The sequence below is a fragment of the Eubalaena glacialis genome, chromosome 16 (assembly GCF_028564815.1).
Source record: "Eubalaena glacialis isolate mEubGla1 chromosome 16, mEubGla1.1.hap2.+ XY, whole genome shotgun sequence".
Taxonomy (NCBI): domain Eukaryota; kingdom Metazoa; phylum Chordata; class Mammalia; order Artiodactyla; family Balaenidae; genus Eubalaena; species Eubalaena glacialis.
The window spans coordinates 70,814,625-70,836,206 of NC_083731.1; the positions used below are offsets into that span (position 1 = coordinate 70,814,625).

The 21,582-nt window shown below is 36.1% G+C and overlaps 1 protein-coding gene across 2 annotated transcripts in view; it reads right to left on the minus strand.

Annotated features, from left to right (window-relative positions):
• Positions 1 to 473: 473 nt before the first annotated feature.
• SUCLA2 (succinate-CoA ligase ADP-forming subunit beta) overlaps positions 474 to 21,582 on the minus strand; it is a 48,061-nt gene continuing 26,952 nt past the window's right edge. Inside the window, exons 5-11 of one of the 2 annotated variants that reach the window (XM_061170607.1) lie at positions 21,108 to 21,236; positions 18,265 to 18,403; positions 11,585 to 11,746; positions 11,348 to 11,490; positions 6,684 to 6,804; positions 5,860 to 5,948; positions 474 to 1,268 (exon numbers count right to left, since the gene is read on the minus strand). In XM_061170607.1, the coding sequence (XP_061026590.1) occupies positions 1,194 to 1,268; positions 5,860 to 5,948; positions 6,684 to 6,804; positions 11,348 to 11,490; positions 11,585 to 11,746; positions 18,265 to 18,403; positions 21,108 to 21,236 (858 nt within the window). In that variant the 3' untranslated portion in view covers positions 474 to 1,193. The remainder of the gene's footprint in view (positions 1,269 to 5,859; positions 5,949 to 6,683; positions 6,805 to 11,347; positions 11,491 to 11,584; positions 11,747 to 18,264; positions 18,404 to 21,107; positions 21,237 to 21,582) is intronic. The other variant, XM_061170608.1, reaches the window with a different exon arrangement.

Genomic DNA, 21,582 nt, shown 5'->3' on the forward strand with positions numbered 1-21,582 from the left:
TGTGTGTGTGTGTGTGAGAGAGAGAGAGAGAGAGAGAGAGAGAGAGAGAGAGAGATCACGTTTTAAGAAATAGGTAGAAGTTCTCAAATTCACCAGCATGTTTACATACATAGTCTAATGCTTGGCTGGTATTTCCTTCCATGGTACTTACACTGTTATTATCACATGGTTTGAACATTGTTAATAGTTAAATATCAACTGTTCTATGCAATGAAGAAAAGATGGACATGTACATATATACATACACACATACACAAATTGGGACACAAAGGACAATGTGGGCTTTTTGGAGAAGGTACGAGATGGCACACATGTAAACAGCAGAATTCAACTGAAATATCTGTAGATCACTTTATAATATGTAATATCATGCCCCAGTACATGATCTACAAATCAGTTATTGAGAGGTGTTTAGTGCAATGATAAACACATTACCTTCAGTGTTTACTTAAAAAAGAAAAAAAAAACATTAATGCAAATCACATTGGGAGATTTTTTATTAATTTAAATTGACATTGTTAATTTTGTCTGCCAAGTCCTTAGTAAATATATCCTTACATGATACAAACCTACAGGTTCTTCTCAATACCACAAGATCATGAGGACTTGCAGATATCAGTGTTCTGTAATGATTAAAACAATGCTCAAATAATTCACAAGTTACTTTACTGAAATACTTAAAAGAATATTCTGGGGAGTGTTTGAAAGGTCTGTTTATAAATAGTGACTTGATATATTTAGTTAGGTATTTGGTGTTGAACATAGACACTTCTTATATAAACATTGTTTTAATACACTGCTCTACTAATGAAACTAGTTATTAGATATAATACATTTCTAACACTAAAGAATAAAGCTTTGTCTTCATATTTATTTCATTCATAAGACTCTTATCAATGAAGAATGCTGTACCCAACAATAATAAACTGGCATATTGCAAGTGACATTCTGTAAAACTGAAAAAGAAAGCTGCAACAAAACAAACTAGATAACTGCATTACACATTCTTTATACAAACAGCCCATTCTGAACAGAATTAAATGCAGACCAAATGCTTTTAAAAATTTTTGTGCCTAGACGGTAATTACAATCTTCACACACTAAAGAGAAAAGGAACAATAATAATACAGAACTCAGTATTTTTAACAATTATAACACATTTAACATCTTCAGTCAACCACTGGGTTCTCAAATCAGATTGGCAACTGAAATTTCACATCCACCTGGGCTTGCTTGGCTAAGGTCACTATCTCAGAGAGCTTTACAACCTGAAAGGAAAAAAACAAGCTTTGTCTCTATTTTCATAAAAACAGAGAATCAGAACGATTGGTCAATGTAAAATTAATTGCATGTTCAGTCTTTTTCATTTAAAATATCTGGGCTATTCTGACATTGTTATAAATCACTTCACAGTCTTATACGCATTTGCCGCTCTTGAAGGATAGTCAAATCTAACACTGTTCACAACCCACACCATAACCCACACTGGATTTTATTCATATATATAATATCAGAAGGTATTAAATAGATACATATCTGATATATGTATATATCTCTTTGTCATTGCCTAAATTTTATCTATATTTTTTTCCTTTTTTAAAAATTAGTTGATTTACAATGTTGTGTTAGTTTCAGGTGTACAGAAAAGTGATTCTGTATTTTATATATATATATATTCAGTTTTATATATAGATTCTTTTCCCTTATAGATACTGAATACTGTTCCCTGTGCTATACAGTAGGTCCTTGTTGGTTATTTTTTTATATATAGTAGTTTGTATCTGTTAATCCCAAACTCCTAATTTATCCCTCCCCATCTCCCTTTCCCCTTTGGTAACCCTAAGCTTGTTTTCTATGTCTGTGAGTCTGTTTCTGTTTTGTAAATAAGTTCATTTGTGTCATATTTTAGATTCCACATATAAGTGATATCATATGGTATTTGTCTTTCTCTTTCTGACTTACTTCACTTAGAAAGATGATCTCTAGGTCCATCCATGTTGCTGCAAATGGCATTATTTCATTCTTTTTTATGGCTGAGTAGTATTCATTTGCATATTTATACTACATCTTCTTTATCCACTCATCTGTTGATGGACATTTAGGCTGCTTCCATGTCTTGGCTATTGTAAATAGTGCTGCTATGACCATAGGGGTGCATGTATCTTTTCCAATTATGGTTTTCTCCGGATATATGCCCAGGAGTGGGATTGCTGGATCATATGGTAGTTCTGTTTTTAGTTTTTTGAGGAACCTCCATACTGTTCTCCATAGTGGCTGCACCAATTTACATTCCCACCAACAGTGTAGGAGGGTTCCCTTCTCTCCACACCCTCTCCAGCATTTGTTATTTGTAGACTAAAATACAGACTGGCCATTCTGACCAATGTGAGGTGATACCTCACTGTAGTTTTTATTTGCATTTCTCTAATAATTAGTGATGTTGAGCATTTTTTCATGTGCCTGTTGGCCATCTGTATGTCTTCTTTGGAGAAATGTCTATTTAGATCTTCTGCCTTTATCTTTAAAGATAGAAACAGTGACTGTCTTAGCTGGATACTACAGAACGCAAAGCACATCTAAATAAAAGCAATTCCCTAGTGGTCCAGTGGTTAGGACTCGGTGCTTTCACTGCCAGGCCCCAGTTTAATCCCTAGTCGGGGAACTAAGATCCCGCAAGCCTCTCAGTGCGGCCATAAATAAATAAATAAATAAATAAATAAATCTTTTTTAAAATGTAAATAATCTTAACTTACAATGTTGGGATAGGAGCTTGGGTTTAGGAGTTAGTATTTTACTTTCTGTCAGTAAGTTAACAATTATCAAGTTGAATTCCAATGTTCTCTCTATAATCTGTCTGAGAATATCCAGCTGGTACCATACAACATATACAAATTAAACATATCTAAAACCAAACAACAGATTTAGCTTCTCTCCTCCCCAGCAGAGTAGTTAAGAGAAGGTTTTAAAGTTAGACACCTTGAGTTCAGATCCCACTCTGATGCTTATGATACATGATCCTGAATAAGTTAATTTATCTAGCCTCCGTTTCTTTATCTGTAAAAATGGAGATTATTTCACCAAACTTTTATTAAATAAGATAATACTTGAAGAAAAAAAGGCTTAGCATTGCATGCACAATAAATTATAAATGGTAGCAGTTGCTAATATTATCATATTATTAATATTGTCATGACTTCCATAACCTCCTACTCAGTAGAAAAACACTACGGACACAACGAAAATCAAGTGTTCACTTTTATCTTTCATGGTCTATTTGATCAAGCTCTTATTGATTCTTCTCCTTTCTCTCCATGTCCACAAAGCTTTTCTTAATTCAGGCTCTCATTGCAAACATATTTTCAGAGAAAAGTTCTAACCTATCCATTACCTTCACCTCACAGCTAATTATTACACTAGCCAGACTCCTACTGTCTCTCACTCTTCCCTTCAACAATTGACTCCACATCTCAAAGTCAAAACAGGCTTTCTGAAACACTTTCTCCCTACCATTCCCTTGTTCAAAATCTTAATTTAAACTCAGGACTGAGTGTAAATTCCTCTGTCTCTAAACTGCAGTTGAATTTTATTTACTAGCTAAGTTTTTTCCCAAAGTATGTCCTAAAGAAGGAAATAAGACCTTTATTATTCTTATGAAAAGATATCACATTAACAAAGCAAATCTCAAAAGCCTAGTTACTGATTAAACCATATAGCACCAAAGAGTATTCTGTGAAACGTCTATAAACATAGGTGGGAAAGAATCAGAAGTTCTCATTTAAAAACATCTCTGTATCTACTAGGGAGTGTGCACCAAGATATAGTGTTAAGTAAAAGAAATGAGGTAAAATACATGTTACCATCATATAATGTGGGAAAGTGGAGAGATATATGTATACGTACATCTGTATGTATACACATACATTATTTGCTTGTGTTTTTAAAAAAGTGAAAAGAACAAAAAAATCCTAAGAAAACCAAAAAACTGGTTACCTATGGGGAAGGAACAAACAGGAATAGGTATAAAGGCTAGATTCTCTAAGTATACCTTGTTTTACAGTTTGACTTTGGAAATATTATAACAAAAAAATTTTTAAGCAATTCCTTTAAAATAAATAAATGAAGCTAACCATGCATCAAAGGTGGGATAAAACAGAGAACTGTTTCATGTGAATTTTAAAATCCAGCAAATTATGGGAAATACTTCAAAGGACAAAAAGAACTGTGCATACAAGTCTTGAACTACTTTCAGTAGTCATATTGTTGGTATTATTATTCTAAAACTGTCATGTCTGTATCGAGGGACAAAGCAAAGGAATATTTATGTTAGTACAGAATGGGAAAAAAGAGAAACAGATATCAGATAAGAAAAAAAAAACTGTACCTTGGATTTGCATTGGAAATATTGGAAGTATGTACTCATATATTTATCTCTTTAAAAAATACATATTTTCCTAGATTTGTCACTTAAAAGTATCTAGAAACAATGAGCAACCCAATAGTTGTAAGTACCCTTAAAGCTTAAATTGTGCTGTCTATAAACACCATCTGGCTGATTCTAGGTCTGCAGCAAGAAATGTAAAGATGAGCCTGAAAAATCTCATCATATCAGAAAGCATATCACAGGGCATGTAGGAAGGACTCAGGAGTCAACTTGAAGAGGTTCCCACTGACCAAAGGTGAGATAATCTAAGCATCAATAAAAATAACTAAAATGGACTGAACCACATCAAATATATTTAAATCCACGAGTTCAAAATAGCATGTGCATACATGCATGAATGCAACACACAACACACACACCTAAAAACAAAAACTAAGAAACAAAAAAGCCTGGGTCACTTTAGTAGGCCATAATGGAACAAACCCATTATTTTGAAAACTGATCAATAAAACCAAAGAATTAAGTAAGTATCCTGCTTTTTCTATGAAAAATGTACTTCACGCCAACAAATAGTTGATACAAGAAAGTTTTGCTTTTTATAAGTATTCCATATAATAAATAATCACAGAGTTAGAAAATCACCACTTTGCATAAACAAAATATTGGATCTAAGTTATGAATGTCAATGACTGCTAGTATTACAAAAAGAGAAATTATCTGACATTTATATACCTCCTTATGGAATTACACAAAATCAACCATAAAATATTCTTGCTCCCCGCTCCTCAAAATCAAATACATATATGATCAAACCTATAGATTGAACTACCAGTTTACAGGAAATACAGGAGCAGAGGAACATGTTAAATGACACCCCATGAATACAATCATTAAAATCCAGACTATAGGAATCACTACAAGACCATCAGCCTGGTTTTTTCAACAAATAAAGTTAAGAATAAAAAAAGAGGCAAGGGAGAATCTATAAAAAGAAATTTAGTGATATATTAACCAACTGCAAGCATAGACTTATTTTGATCCTAATTCTAACAAAGAACCTAGGCAAAAAATATTTAAGAGAATCAGGGAAATTTCAACACTGACTCGATTCTTTTTTTATTAAACATAAACATAACACCACTATCCCAACTGAAACAAGTAATAATAATTCCTTTATACCATCAATACCTTTATCTTTTACAGATACATGATGATAAGTATGAAATAATATAATGTCTGGGATTTGCTTCAAAATAATCATGGGCAAGGAAGGAAGTAGGTAAGAATAAGATGAGACAAGACTGAGCATGAGCTGGTAATTGTTTAAGATGGGTGATAGGTATATGGGGTTCAATACTCCTAGTGTTTAGCTGAAACACTAATTATTAGCAATATTAGCTGGTTCATTTTAGAATCTAAATGTTTATAAATCTTTCATACACTGCAAATTTATCCTCAGATCAACATAACCTGTTTACCATTTTAGCAGCTTCATCCAAGTCATCACAAGCAAGAATTTTAAGTCCACTGTCCGCTATCAGTGCCTTAGCATCATCAACTCGTGTACCTGGAAATGATTTATGCAAATACAGACATTTTAAATATCTACACAAAATCATTTAAAATGTTTGTCACAATATACATTCACAAATATGAAATTTCAACTAACTTCTGTCATTTAATACAAATGCTTCTAAACCAAAGAAAATACTATAAAAACCTGGAGTTACCTTGTGAAATACTTTGCCTTATCACATTAATGGTAATTCAGACAAGTAAGAATTCAAGATACACACAACAAATAAATAATGTATCAACTTACACCAAGCAAAACTATGAACAATTTTGCTCCAATGTTAGAATTTTTTTTTAACCCACGTTTTAAAAATTCCCTACTACACTCTCATTTTAAAAATACAGCTATTGGACAAAGTGAGAGAGTGGCATGGACATATATACACTACCAAATGTATAATAGATAGCTAGTGGGAAGCAGCCGCATATCACAGGGAGATCAGCTCGGTGCTTTGTGACCACCTAGAGGGGTGGGATAGGGAGGGTGGGAGGGAGATGCAAGAAGGAGGGGATATGGGGATATATGTATTCGTACAGATGATTCACTTCGTGATAGAGCAGAAACTAACACACCATCGTAAAGCAGTTATACTCCAATAAAGATGTTAAAAAATATATATAGCTATTTAAAACTAAATTTAAAACTAAATGAACCAAACCCCTTGGAATTATGAACTTTTAAGCAATTAGAGTTCACAGAACAACTGCAAGATCCTTTTACACTTACCTTGTAACCGTACCACAATAGGTATTTTAATTTCCAAATCCTTTACTGCCATGACTATACCCTGTGCAATAACATCACACCGCATGATTCCTCCGAAGATGTTGACCAGAATAGACAGTACCTGCCAATAAAATGTTTTAGTAGATTAAAATTTTAAGGGAATGACTATTTTTCCTTCCTTCCCAAGAAAACACTAGTATCTGTGCCTTATGATAAAAGTTAACTCCGTGGAAACATTTTCAGACCAAACAGCCATACTCTCTGCATACAGCTCTCATCATTGAAGTCTGTGCAGTCCACCACCCAGCAAAACTTATTTCCCCTCCTTGGGTTATTTCAACACCTGGCTCACAGTCTCTTCTCTCCTGTCACATATTAACAAGACCTCCTGATTGCATTTACTTGTTTCCTATTAAGCATAGCCATTACCAACATTACTAACCCAGACCACGTTGTAAGACAACATCATATGCAAGATCTCCAATTTAGTCCTCATTAACTATCATCTCTTCATTTTTCCCCATTAACTCTACCAAGTTTTCACACAAACCAGGCCCTCAAAATTACTCAACATCTGTATGGCCACTCCTGGCTACACATCACATCCAAACCTCAGGGCCTATTTGGGTTGGCATTCTTTCATCATCACACTGATAGTCTGAATCGCTGTTCTTCTACCCTTTAGAAAAAAACCTTATTTGTTTTTTAAAAAGAGGCTTAGTTTATTCAGCTACACTAGAACTTCTCAACCAGTGAGATACCAATGGGTTATACACACACCAAGATATTGTTCCCCTCACCCCTTAGAGCAGGGGTCCCCAACCCCCGGGCCACGGACCGGTACCAGTCCGCAGCCTGTTAGGAGCCCGGCCGCACAGCAGGAGGTGAGCAGCGGGCAAGGGAGCGAAGCTTCATCTGCCGCCCCCTACCGCCCCCCACTGGTCCCCACCGCCCCCCCGCTCCCCATTGCTCCCCCCCGCTCCCCACCGCTCCCCATTGCTCTCCCCCACTCCCCACCGCTCCTCCCGCTCCCCACTGCTCCCCATCGCTCGCGTTACCGCCTGAACCATCCCCCACCCCCACCCCGTCCGTGGAACAACTGTCTTCCACGAAACCGGTCCCTGGTGCCAAAAAAGCTGGGGACCGCTGCCTTAGAGCAATTAGGAAGGTTCTGGGACAGCTGGCACCTTGAGCCAGTGGTCTCTGACAACAAGCAACCTTCCCCATGTACCTCCCGTGCCCCACTGAAATGTTACTTTCTGTGAATGCCATGACAGGAAAAAAGTTGAGACACACTGAGTTATACTACGCATTCCTTACCTTTACCACTATTATTTCTATACTTCAAGAAATAAAGGTCTAGAATTCATAATGGAACAGAACTCACAGTGGACTCTGGCACCCTCCCATCTCACCCCCTCCCACCGCATTTGGGATAACTACAGTATGCACCACAGGCATCATCTAGCACTTGAGCCTTAAAGTGACTGGAGCTCTACCATGTCACTTTTACCTCCAGTGCGTATCAACTGATTACTACCAAGGACAAATCCTTGACCTGACCAGAATGAACGTCTCTAGAATATCAAATGTGTAAATCCCACTCTTGCTCAACCTCCTCTCCTTTCACTTAACGCCTTTCATCTCTAACTCTATCAAATCCAATCTTTTAAAGCCTCTAGTCCCTCAACCCCTTCCTAATCAACCAGTCTATCAGCTCTCCCCCAATCTGGCGTGCTTCACTATAGAGCCTAGAAGCCACAGCTGAGCAAATCAATGACACTGTCGTGGGCACACTCAGCTTCCTCATAGCCACTCCTCTCTCATACCCAGTCTACCTGCTATCCCCATTCAAATAATGCATGATTCCAGCCTATTAGTTTATCCATTCCAACTTCAAGAAAAGCAAAAGAGTGGGAAAAAACAAAACCAAACACCAAACCTGTGAAACACGAGCATAACCTGAAGAGCAGTATAATAATGATTCATCAGCAATAGTCTGACTCATACCTTAGGAATCTGACTCATACCTTTCAACTCTCTTCATGAGCCTCCTATCCCACTTCAAACTCTCTAACTTCTAGCATATGATCTTCCTTTTCCAGTAATACCTTAAGGAGTAACCTCCTCTCCAAAACTAACCTCATCACTAATTACTGTACTGTGTCTCCTCCAGGTCTTCACTCCTTTAGCTATATTCACTCTCTTCTTTATCTTCAAATCTCTTCTCCAGCTAGAAACAGCCCATCTTCTTGGTCTTCTGCACAAACACGCGTACACCGCACAGCTCTTCTCAAGCCGACCTCCACTCAACTGCGAGCACTACGTCCTTCTGTGCCTCCTCAGACCCCACCGCCGAAGGAGTAACTCTCCTGTATGACTCCACACCCTCAATTCCCAATCACAACTCAACCCACTGCAGCCTGGCCTCTGCCCCCCTCTCCTCTCTTTCAGCATCTAACACTACTGCCCATTCCCTTACTTCTCAGAACTCTTCACCCTGGCCTTTGATGTCACCACTCTCTCCTGATCTGCAACTATCTCTGTCAGTTTGTTCTCTCCCTCTTTTATTGGGTCTTCCTTCCTTATTCAATCCTTCAGCACTGGGTGGGAGGAGCCAGGTTCCATTCTTGGTTTCCTCAAATCACTTGCATGAGTCATATCACCAATGCCTAACACTTCAACTTTTCTCAATATACTGAGGACTCTCAAATACACATCTGACCATTATAGGAAGAATATCTTTACAACTATCTACCAGGTATAATCACCACAGGGCAAACTTAACACATTCATTCAAAAATACCAAATTTCTTTACTTTGCCTCTGACAGCACAAAAGATATCACCAACCAATGATTCTCTGCAGCCAGAAGTCCTAACCAATCCCTCACCATGCCACGCCCAAAAAGGAAAAAAATGAACTTAAGGATTCTATCTCAGCAGTGTAGGTTTCATTGCTTTATTCTTACTGACACTGCCTTTGTTATGGACCTCTTCATCCTTCCAAACAAGCAGGTATAATAACCAAATTGATCTCTCCTGCCAGTGTCTCCCTATTCTCCTTTTCACCCTTTACTAACAGAATTACCTTCTTTTTTAAAAATAAAAAAACAAAAAGGTAAGGAGTTGATATATGTATTTGTAAATGTGCTGGGGTAGAAGTGTTAAATTCAAAACTCCTTAGCTATAGATACAGGGATCTTCACAACTTGGGTCTCAATTTGCCAACATTACTTCTTATCATTCATCCCAATAATGCTATATCTTTATGCATAAGCGTCTTACCAATCCATGAACACAGTGGCCCTCTCTGGACCCCATGCCTCTGCACATTTCCTTCCCCTTGCCCAACTCATTCAATTCGCAACACAGTTCAAGGTATCTTGATCCCTACCAATGACAAATTCTCAGTCTAAATTCAGTAAGACTAGTTACATGAAGGCCATTATCTTATTTCCATAAGCCTTAAAAAACCCACATTGGTCACAGAGTAGATATATTCCTTAAAAAAAAATCTGATGAATGATAATATGTCTGTTTCTTGGATCACAATGCTTCACATCTCTTGTATTCTGATAATCATTTATAAATTCATAATTATAAATTATGGCATATCTATATATGACAGATTATGCAAACATTACAATGAGTGCTTTAGAATAATACTTTACACAAAAAGTGCTCAAGAGATGTTAGCAAAAAAAGACTCAAAATGTGTGTATTAAAAGATATATATATGAATGGGTGAAATATATGGAATGTGAATTATATCTTTTTTTATTTTTGGAAGCCGGGGTTTTTTTTTTTTTTGGTTTATTTTTATTTTTATTTATTTTATTCATTTATTTTTTGCTGCACTGGGTCTTCGTTGCTGCGTGTGGGCTTTCTCTAGTTGCGGTGAGCGGGGGCTACTCTTCCTTGTGGTGCACAGGCTTCTCCTTGCGGTGGCTTCTCTTGTTGTGGAGCATGGGCTCTAGGCACGCAGGCTTCAGTAGTTGTGGCAAGCAGGCTCAATAGTTGTGGCGTGCGGGCTCTAGAGCACAGGCTCAGTAGTTGTGGCGCACGGGCTTAGTTGCTCCACAGCATGTGGGATCTTCCCGGATAAGGGCTCGAACCCGTGTCCCCTGCATTGGCAGGCAGATTCTTAACCACTGCGCCACCAGGGAAGCCCCGTGAATTACATCTTAATAAAGCTGTTTCTAGAACGATACATATGCAATGTGTATGAGTGTATGTGTGAAATATATAAGCATTAACAAGCCTTAAAGAAAATAAATCAAATCAATAGTAACAAAAGTTATGTCTGGATAGAATTAAAGATGATTTTTATTTCCTTTTTAGCTTTACAGACTTTCCAGATTTCTGGCTTTTTTGGTCAACTAACATCTCCAAAATTTTTTCTATAGTAATGGGTTCTCATGCCAAATCACTACCATTTATAGTATTATCTAATACCATCCAGTATTTCTTCACCTTGTTTTCTAAATCACAATGGGAAAGTTTATCTTTCTTGCTAACTTTTATTTTATTGATTTCAGCAAATTTTTCCAAACTATTGAGGACTTCTGAATTTTAACGCTCAACTACTATAACGACCACATTTACTAATTAATCAAGTTACTTCTCGCCATTCAAATTCTAAAACATAAGTTCTGCCCCTACCTTTTTATCTGAAGTGATAAGTTTAAATGCTTCTGTTACTTGATGGACTGTGGCACCACCACCAACATCAAGAAAGTTGGCTGGAGTCCCTCCATGAAGCTTTATTATATCCATTGTGGCCATTGCCAAACCAGCACCATTTACTATCAAGAAGGGAAAATGATTTGTATAAGCAACAAACAAAGAAAATAAATTAAGCTTAGCCAATCCAACTCTTAACACAAAAACAGGTGGTACCTAGACAGCCTATATTTCCATCTAGGCCAATGTAGTTGAGATCTGCCTTAGCTGCATCTTTGTCCCTTTCATCTTCCTGGGTCCAGTCCTGTAGGTCAAAGATTTTCTTCTGGCGATAAGCTGAATTAGAATCAAAATTGATCTTTGCATCCATACATAGCACTTTGAAGGAAAAAAAGAAAGTGATGTTAATTTCAAGATAGACACAATAAACTATAATCAAATGTTTTTGACTTCAGAAGAAAAACACATTTTGTTACTTACTGAAAGTATTTCAATTTATGTTCACAATTAATTCAAACTGTTTCTTGAAAAAGAATATGTGAGAATTAAAACTGCCCCATCAAAGTTACTGGTTCTACACCTATCCTAAGCAACAGATAAAGAAGGGAAAAAAAAAACCCTCAAAAGCATTTAATTTTCTTTTTAATTACCAAGAATTAACTGTCCATGCTCCTAGCTAACTCCTTTGCTTGGGCTCAGGGTCTCAACCCAAGGGGATTGTTCCACTAATTCTGTCTTTCCTGCACTGTAAATTCCACCCCACCCCACTTTGCTATTGGCTAAATCAAACTGACTTGTAAAAATGCTGTTCTTTCCCCCACCTTAATAAAAAGAAAGAAAAAACTCTTTACTCCCTACCTCCCCCCACCCCCTTACTCTCCTCTTTCTATACAGCATAACTCACGGAAAGAGTTGTCTCTTTAAACCTGGGGTCAGCAAACTATGGCCTATGGGCCAGATTCAGCCTGTGCTGGTTTTTTTATGGCCTGTGAGCCTACGAAGGGTTTTATATTTTTAACAGGTTATGAAGAAGAAAGAAGAAAGAAAGGGTAAAGGAAGAAAGAGAAGAACAAGTAGAGAAACAGCAGTAACTGAGACTACATCTGCCAAGCCCTGCTTAAAAAACTCCCTGTACCAAGTTTTTCTCCTGCCATTCTCTCTTAAATCCACTCTAATCAGGCTTTTACCTCCAGCACTCTACCAAAATGGCCCTTATGAAGGTTAATTCTCTGACTTCATCTTTCAATATGTACTCTATCCCTTCCTTGCTCCAATGTAACTACAACTTTCTCCTTATTCCTGAACAGATAGAGGCTAAAAGAACTGAGCAGTTTCAGCTGTTGCACAAAACAAGAGACAAAGTTTAGAGTCAGCCAAGTTAACTATTAACAACAAAAAACAACATTCTTTCAGAGGAAGATGACAGAATTCAGTCTCCCAAAATGTCTAGTATACAACTAGAAATTACTAGATCTGTGAAGAAACAGGAAAATGTAACCAACAGTAAAGAAACAAAGCAGTCAAGAGAAGCCAAACTCAAGATGACTCAAATTTTAAAGTATCAGAGGACTGTGAAATAGCTATTTTAAACATGTTTAATGATTTAAGGGAAAATATGGTCATAATAAAGCACCAGGTAAGTAATCTCAGCAGAAAATAAAACTATGAAAGGAACCATATTGAAAATTTGGAACTACAAAGTACAATATCTGAAATCACTGGTGAATAATATGTATGTTTCTTGGATTGTGATCCTTCAGATCCCTTGTATTTTGATAATCATTTATAAATTTATAGTTATAAATTGTGTCATATCTATATATGACAGATTTTACAAATATTAAAATAAGTGTTTTAGAAGAATGCTTTAGTAAATGCAAAAAGTGCTCAAGATATGTTAGCAAAAAAATCTGCATATAACTTTACAGTTGGCCCTCCATACCTGCAGTTTTGCATCCACAGATTCAACCAACCACGGATTATGTAGTACTGTAGTACATACTTATTGAAAAAATAATCTGCTTATAAGTGGACCCTCATGGTTCAAATTCGTGTTGTTCAAGAGTCAACTGTATATCTATTAAATTAATAAAATTAACATGCCATTCAAAAAACAATGAGGAACACATAGTAAAGGCATTAATCCTTAGTAGGCCTCTAAAGTATATAGACTCAAGAAGATAAAGACAGGTTCACTCAGGTGATGGTGATTCTCCAATAAAAACATACTTGGGGTGAAATACCTAGGAAGCATATTTCCTAGACCTGAGCTCTGCAACAGTCAGTAGAACCAGCCACTGACAACTCTGCTAACAGCAAGGGTATGTGTAATATCAGTAAACAGAGCCCATACTCAATTCATAGTGTTCAAAAGCGGAAAATCTTTTAAGAAATGTACATTTTGGGTTTTTTCCCCCCAGAAGTCACAAATGCACCAGGCCAAAATTAATTCCTTACTTGGAGATTTCTCTCAACTGATTTCAGGTCCATAGGTAAGATAATCAAGACAACTGGCATCCTGGGGAGACTAATATCAGTCCATTCTCTTTCATTCAGCTTTCACTGAGTTTCTGCCATGACCCTTGATAAAACGAAGTACATGGTTCTGAGAACATTATCGTGCCTGAGATCACTGTCCCTGGCAGTGGGAATGGCTTGAGATTTGGGGGGGTTTTTTTCTCCAAATTTGGTAATTGAGGGCCAAAGCTGTGATAAACTTATATGTATTATTAACCTTTTGTACACTTTTAGAATTCAGGCACATAAGAGGTCTGAAATTCAAATAATATAACTTCTGAGATCACAAAGAAACTCTACCCATTCTTATGACAGACAGTCCAAACTGCCATGGCTAAAAGAATTTAAAAACCATCTAGAATTCATAACCTCTCATTCAATCAAAATATTTACAAAATTAGAAAGAACATTAATTTCTTTGAACTTCTAACTCAGATAAGAGAATGTGACTTGGGACTTCAGTTCTCTAGGTCCTCTGGACTTTTATCACATTTGGACTTTAAATCCAGCTGTGTCTTTATGTAATTTACTATTAGAGTATTTTAATGCCATAATCTAATCTCACTGATGAACTTTTGAAATTCCGATAGACAACCTGACTGAACATACTGTGGTGTCAGAAACAGAAAAGAATAAATTTTCAGAATTGAGCATAACACTTTCTTAAAGCTGATACTGGTGTACTATTTTGACCCATTTTAGAAATTTCTGGGGGTAAAAATCCAAACTACCTATAGATGCTCCCATAATAGCCAAAGGAACAATGGCTGGGATTGGAAAGGCAGCCTCAAAGTCAGAACAAGATTACCCCAACAGACAGCTAACCTCTCCTCCCTCAAGAGCTCCACATCCACCCTGATAGATCACAGGCTTGATGGTTGAGCTCAGTGGGTAAAGAAAATACTAAGGAATGTTTGGGGAGGAGGGGGCGGGATCAAATCTTCCCCACTCCTGATGCTTCCTTTCACATTCAAAGGATTCACTTAGTTAAGATCTGTCTCTCACTGCCTCTTTACTTAATTCTTCCCAGAGGAAAGGAAGCAAATTATCTGTCTAGTTAATCTAGATATTATAAAACTAGGCATGCATAATTCTGCTCAATCCTTCTTCCTCTTGGGAGTAAGCTTCCCACAGCGAGCAACCATTTCCAACTGCTATTCCCAAGGCATAGTCTATCCCTGAAAGGACTGCCCTGTTAAAGCCTCATATTTGAATAGATTTATTAAGTCTGTCTAATTGTGTAATTTAGTTGTCAGATCCATTTTAATTAGAACTCTGTCAGGGAAGATCAGTAATCACTGGAAGATCTCTCAGAAACTCCAATGATGGCAATGGTATGATAAGCTATTTAAGCAACTGTATTCATATATATATATACATATATATATATATATATATTTTTTTTTTATTACCCTATGTTTTCAGAGCGTTACTAGGAAAATAAGTCTAGAGTCTATAAACTTTCTTCTTACAATTATTCAAACAATTAAACTGGTACAAATTAAGAGGTATACTTCATTCTATGCAGCATATATGTTCCAAAAAAACTGTGCACAAAGGAAATAATTCCAAATTTAGTCATTCAAAATATCCTTAAACTACTATTTTAAGGAATACTATGATAATTTCCCCAAATGTATATTCTATCTTGTCATATGGTAACTTAGTACCAAAAGGAGACAAATATCTATATTTTCCATTTTTTAAAATATTACTTTTGAAACTCAATATGAACCTTATAAATAAAACATATCAATCTGCATATGTTTATAACTACATAGTCTGCATTGGTCTAAAGCCTCCATTCAAAATATATAAAGAGGGCTTCCCTGGTGGCGCAGTGGTTGAGAATCTGCCTGCCAATGCAGGGGACACGGGTTCGAGCCCTGGTCTGGGAAGATCCCGCATGCCGCGGAGCAACTAGGCCCGTGAGCTGCAACTACTGAGCCTGCGCGTCTGGAGCCTGTGCTCCGCAACAAGAGAGGCCACGATAAGTGAGAGGCCCGCGCACCGTGATGAAGAGTGGCCCCCACTTGCCACAACTAGAGAAAGCCCTCGCAAAAAAAAAAAAAAAAAAAAAAAAAAAATATATATATATATATATATAAAGAAAGTACAGTGAGAAATGTAGATCTGCTAACAGAGCCTGAGCTTGAACTCATCTGTAAAATAAAGCCTTCTCCTTTCCATTCCCGCTGCCTTTGTTACCTCCTGCTTGGACTACTGCTACAGCTTCCTAACCTAAAATATATACCTTATCGCTAATCTCTTCCTACTCCAATAATGCTGATATACTACTACTCTCGACCCAAAATATCCCCGTCATACAACTGTGTCATATATAAGAGTAGAAATTCTGCAGTTGACTGTTTAGATTCACCGCCCAGTTCTACCACTAGCCATGTGTCCCTGGGCAAGTCACTTAACCTCTTGGTAACTCAGTTTCCTAACCTATAAAATAAGGATAGTAATAGTATCTACCTCACAGAACTGCTATAAACATTTAATGAACTATAGGGGTCCATATCTGAAAAGTTCTTACAATAGTGCCTAGCATATAGTATTTGCTATGTTTTCGTTAAATAGAGGGAAAATATTTTTTAAAAAAATAAACTTTACTATTGGAAACCAAAGTATACTTAGAATCTCTCTTCTGTATGGTCAAAATTCAAAACTATGTACGAAAGAAGAAACTGAAAATAAACCAAAACATGGGAGACAAGCTGAAACTGAGTAGAGATATTTTTCAAAGACTAAGGAAAACAAATACAACAATAGAATTAAAATCTTCAAATGAAGAACAAAATCAACAGTCTCTGTATACCAGCAATAAACAGTAAGAAAATACAATGGCAGAAAAGATCCCATTCAAAATAGCAACAAAAATATATTTCTACAAATAAATCTAAAAAGAAATATAATACCTACCAAAAGAAAATAAGTCTTATTTAAAAAAATATAAATCAAGACTTACATAAATGGAAAAATAAGGTATTTCTAGTTGGAAAAACTGATTACTAGGAAGATGTTAATTTTTCCCCAACAATTTATAGGATGAATACAATTCCAATAAAATTCCAGTATGATCGGTTTTGAAACCTGACAAAAGGATTCTAAAGGTTGCCTAGCAATAGGAGTTAGTAATTTGACATCCAAGTACCAAATGCAGGACCAAAGGCTTCAAGGAGTTTGAGAACCCCTAAACTGCATGAAAAACAGTGCATATGCACATGCACACATGGGAACACTGGTGCAGACTCCTTGGTGAGGGTTACTCGCTTTCATGCAATTTTCACTGCATTTCTTAAAATTTGTCCTTGACCCACGAAGGGTTAAGTAATGCCAATCTAAAAGAATAAATAGGTAAGAACTGCCTCCCTTAAAAAAAAATATCGGTTTCATACAGATAATTCTCCTTCACTGGACATTTCATTTTTAAAATGTGCATCAGCCCTCACTCTTTAAAAAAATTTAATTATTTTTAGTTTTATAAACTACCTCTACAATCACAAGAAAATTTACTCATTTTTCTTTATACAACCATATAAATGACCAGCTAAAACTTGACTTCTATAATAATGAATATAACTAATTAGAAGTATAAAAGTGAAAGAGATCTACAAATGCTTAAGAAGATTAGAAATGTCCAAAGAGACTTGAAACAAAATCAAACAAATCACAGCAACAGAAGCAATTAATGTAAAATATCAAGAAAAACTTAGGCTACAATAAAGCAACTTATATTTTTAGAAAAACTATACATGGAAGGCATGATAATTCAAAACCTGATTTACCTTTTAAACATACGTAAAAGAAAAGCTGTCAAAGTGACAAGCTAATCTTACTTCCCTAATATTAAAGGACTCTAGTATCAGAATACACACTTTGTACAATAACAATCATGGTGTCTCTAAAGTTTGAAACCTGGGGAGACTAAAATGGCTAATTCCCCAAAACTACAACTATTTATTCACTACCGTAGTGGATACTCTAATCCATCACTGCCCAACAGAACTTTTTGCAATGACGAAATTGTTCTTTATGTGTGCTGTCCAATACATGGGGCTACAGAGCACTTGAAATGTAACTAGCACAACTGAGAAATATTTTAATCTTATATCATTTCAATTAATTTTAACTGCCACATGTGCCTGGTAGCTGCCATACAGTGCAGCTTTAACCCCTCTGTGTGTACATAAATATATATTTAAGGTGTTTGTTTTAAAGGGTCTCTTTAATATTTGTTCACATTCACTCTTTTCATTATAAAATAAGCTTCTACATAGAAATGAGTTCACTTCCTTATGAGTTCAACTTCCTCAGTGAAGAATATGATAAGTGGATAAACAATCAATGTTTGATAAAAGAAGATACGTTACCAGCTCCGTCTGAATCCTCTACCATTGGATTTATTTCTACCATGGTTGCATCATATTTCAGAAAAAGGTTGTAAAGCTTGATCATGTTTTCTGCTGCAGAATCCACAATATTGGCTGGAAATCCCATCTTCTGTGCAAGCTGAAAGCAATTTGTCTCTTTATTATAGGAATGCTGTATACATCCCATCAACATTAAATTATTACAAATAAAAAACCTTGTAGTTTATCATTTAAATAATAAGCATGACTCATTTATGGTCAAACATTAATCACTGAAATAGCATCTACTATCACTAAATGGTTAAACAAAAGTTTTTATTCAAAATCCTCACAAAGCAGGTAGTATGCCCATTTTACAAAGAAAGAGATCCAGAGAGGTCAAATGACTTGTCATTCGCCTCAATTCCTGTTCCTGTGTTATTCCATAGCCTCCATACTACCACTAAGCCTTATGGCCAACCTAAATTGAAAAAAGAGGCTTATATTTTATTAAAACTACATATAAAAGGTAGACTGATAATCCAAATGGTCCAAAAACAATGGCCAAAATATTAACTCACCCTATTTTACCTTTTAGGTAATTTATGAAGAGTGTCTACCAAGCAATGAAGACACATCGTCAAACAAGTATTATCCTATTCATTCAAAAATCTACTGAACACCTAATATATGCTAGATTCAAAAGATATACAGGTACTTAAGCTTCTAATCTAGTAGAAGAGTTTACAGTCTTGAGCAGAGATTCCTCCCTAAATATACCTGAAGAGCTTTTTTTTCCTTTCAATTTTTATTTATCTATTTATTTATTTTTGGCTGCGTTGGGTCTCCGTTGCTGCACATGGGCTTTCTCTAGTTGTGGCGAGTGGGGGCTACTCTTCGTTGCGGTGCACGGGCTTCTCATTGCGGTGGCTTCTCTTGTTGCGGAGCACGGGCTCTAGGCGCGCGGGCTTCAGTAGCTGTGGCGCATGGGCTTAGTTGCTCTAAGGCATGTGGGATCTTCCCGGGCCAGGGATCGAAACTGTATCCCCTGCATTGGCAGGCAGATTCTTATCCACTGTGCTCTTCAGGGAAGCCCTGAAGAGCTTTTTAAAAATACATACACCAAGGTCTCAACCCAGAAGTTGTGGTTCACAAGTTCTATAGTGGACCAAAAATCCATAATATTTTAAAGTTCTATAAGCAATTCTGAACCACTGGTATAGAAGCCACATGTCTCTTTTTTTATCCTAACTGTTGCAGCTGCTCAGGAAACCTATGGAGTAGTTTTCTCCTCTCTTCCAATTGCTATCTAAGGCTACGATACATCTGACTTTCAATAACAGAAAATATTAAATTCTTTGAAAGTGAATGTGATTCTTGCAAGAAGACAAATGCAAATAATCAAATGAAAATAAAGTGGATGATCAAACTAAGAAATGTAATTTTGGGTTAAAACATTTCAAAAAAAGAATAATGAGAAATAAAGTGCCATTTCATTTAGAAAGATTTTCACTAGGTTACAATCGACTGTTTTAAATGTAAACATCTGAGAATTGCAAAAGTATTCTGATCAGCCCAGTATGATATTGGTTTGTCTAGCACTGTGCTGGGAACTATTTCTGTTCATCCATCACTCAAAAAGGTACAATCTTAGTAGATTATTCCTTCAAGTATTCTTGTAAATCAAGTGTTTTCTTTCTCATTTAAATTTAAGTCTCCAGTCATCACTCTCACATAACTACCTAATGAATCAAATCTGTCCCCTTTAAACATTTATACCATTCACTTGCCTAAATGACTTGCTTCACGCTTTAGCAGGGAAATCTTTGTATCAGTCAAAATTCCTGCTCTACTGTACTTCAATACCATAAGCTTCTTTTGACAGTGTCCTAATAAGAGATGTTAATTTCATTCAAACTTTAATATTCAAACTTCTTTTTAAGATGGGTCACTCATTTTTTATATATAAACTAAACAATTTAATAGCAGTATTACAAACATTAACAAGCAGCTCTCACAGGCCATAATACTAAACTTCATGGTTAAGTTTTTGTTTTGGGGGGCTTTTTTTTGGGGGGGTGGGAATCGAATGGGAGGAAGAGGCACACAAGAAGGATGGTACAGAAAACTAGTGAAACTGTAGGCAAAATTTACTGAGTATGTGCATACACTGAGAGAAAGTCCACAGCCTTAAACAGATTCTTAAAAGCGTCCATAAAACTCCCCAAAAATAAAATCACTGATCTATCATAGGGATATATGAGACAGTGTCCCTACCATTCCATACAACTTACAGGAAATAAAGGGGGGATAGGACATGTTAAATGCCACCATGGGGATGTAAAATCCAGACTATGAAAAACGATAAAGTATAATTAACCCAGGTTCTTCAACAAAATGAAAGAAAATGGATGAAGAAAGTGAGGGAAAGGAAACCTATAAACTAGAAGAAGACCTATGAGACCTATTAACCAACCACAATGAAAGAACTTATGTGAATCCCAACTCAAACTGTAAAAGAAAAAAAAAAATTGAGACAATTAGGGAATTTGAATGACTGGGTGAGTGATGATATTAAGAAGTTATTGTTAGTTTTACTAGGGATGGCAATGGTATAGTGGCTATTTTAAAAGAATCCTTATCTTTACTAAAGATACATAGTAAAATATTTATGGAGGATATGAAGAAAAACGTTTTAGATACTTCTAAAAAGTTTCAGTTTCAAACTACATATTAACATGCCTTGACACTCAAAAAAAATTTTTAAGAAGTTTTGTCAATCACTTCACATATACAGAGTTAATTCTCTTTAAGGGTTGTAATTATCCAATCAAAAGCTAGAAATGTTTCGGAGTACAACATACCCGAACAGCTTGTTCCTTTTTGATGCCTTCTACAATATCAATAGGTTCTTTAACTATGGCCTCAGGAGTCTCAGCAGCAACATCTTCAATGTTGACACCACCTTGAGAACTTCCTATCAATACAGGACCCTAGCAGGAGGGGAAACAGCCAAAATATCTAGATTTTATTTTGGAACCGTCAATAAAATCTTAAAATCTATTTGTGTACACTATCAGACTTATACATCTATCACTCCCCACTATTTTTAAATTCTCTTGAGAATTTATCCTTGCACCTCCTGCAACAATCCCTCCTAAGTGTTCAACTGAAATAATGGAAAAGAAGTGAAAAGGAAGAGGAAGACAATGGCTCACCTGTGAGGGAAAAAGATTAAAAATAGATACAAATGTATACCAAACAACTTAATATAAACATATACATATGTGAAATATAACCTATGCATTTTTCACAAGAACTGAAGGGACATTAAAGTAT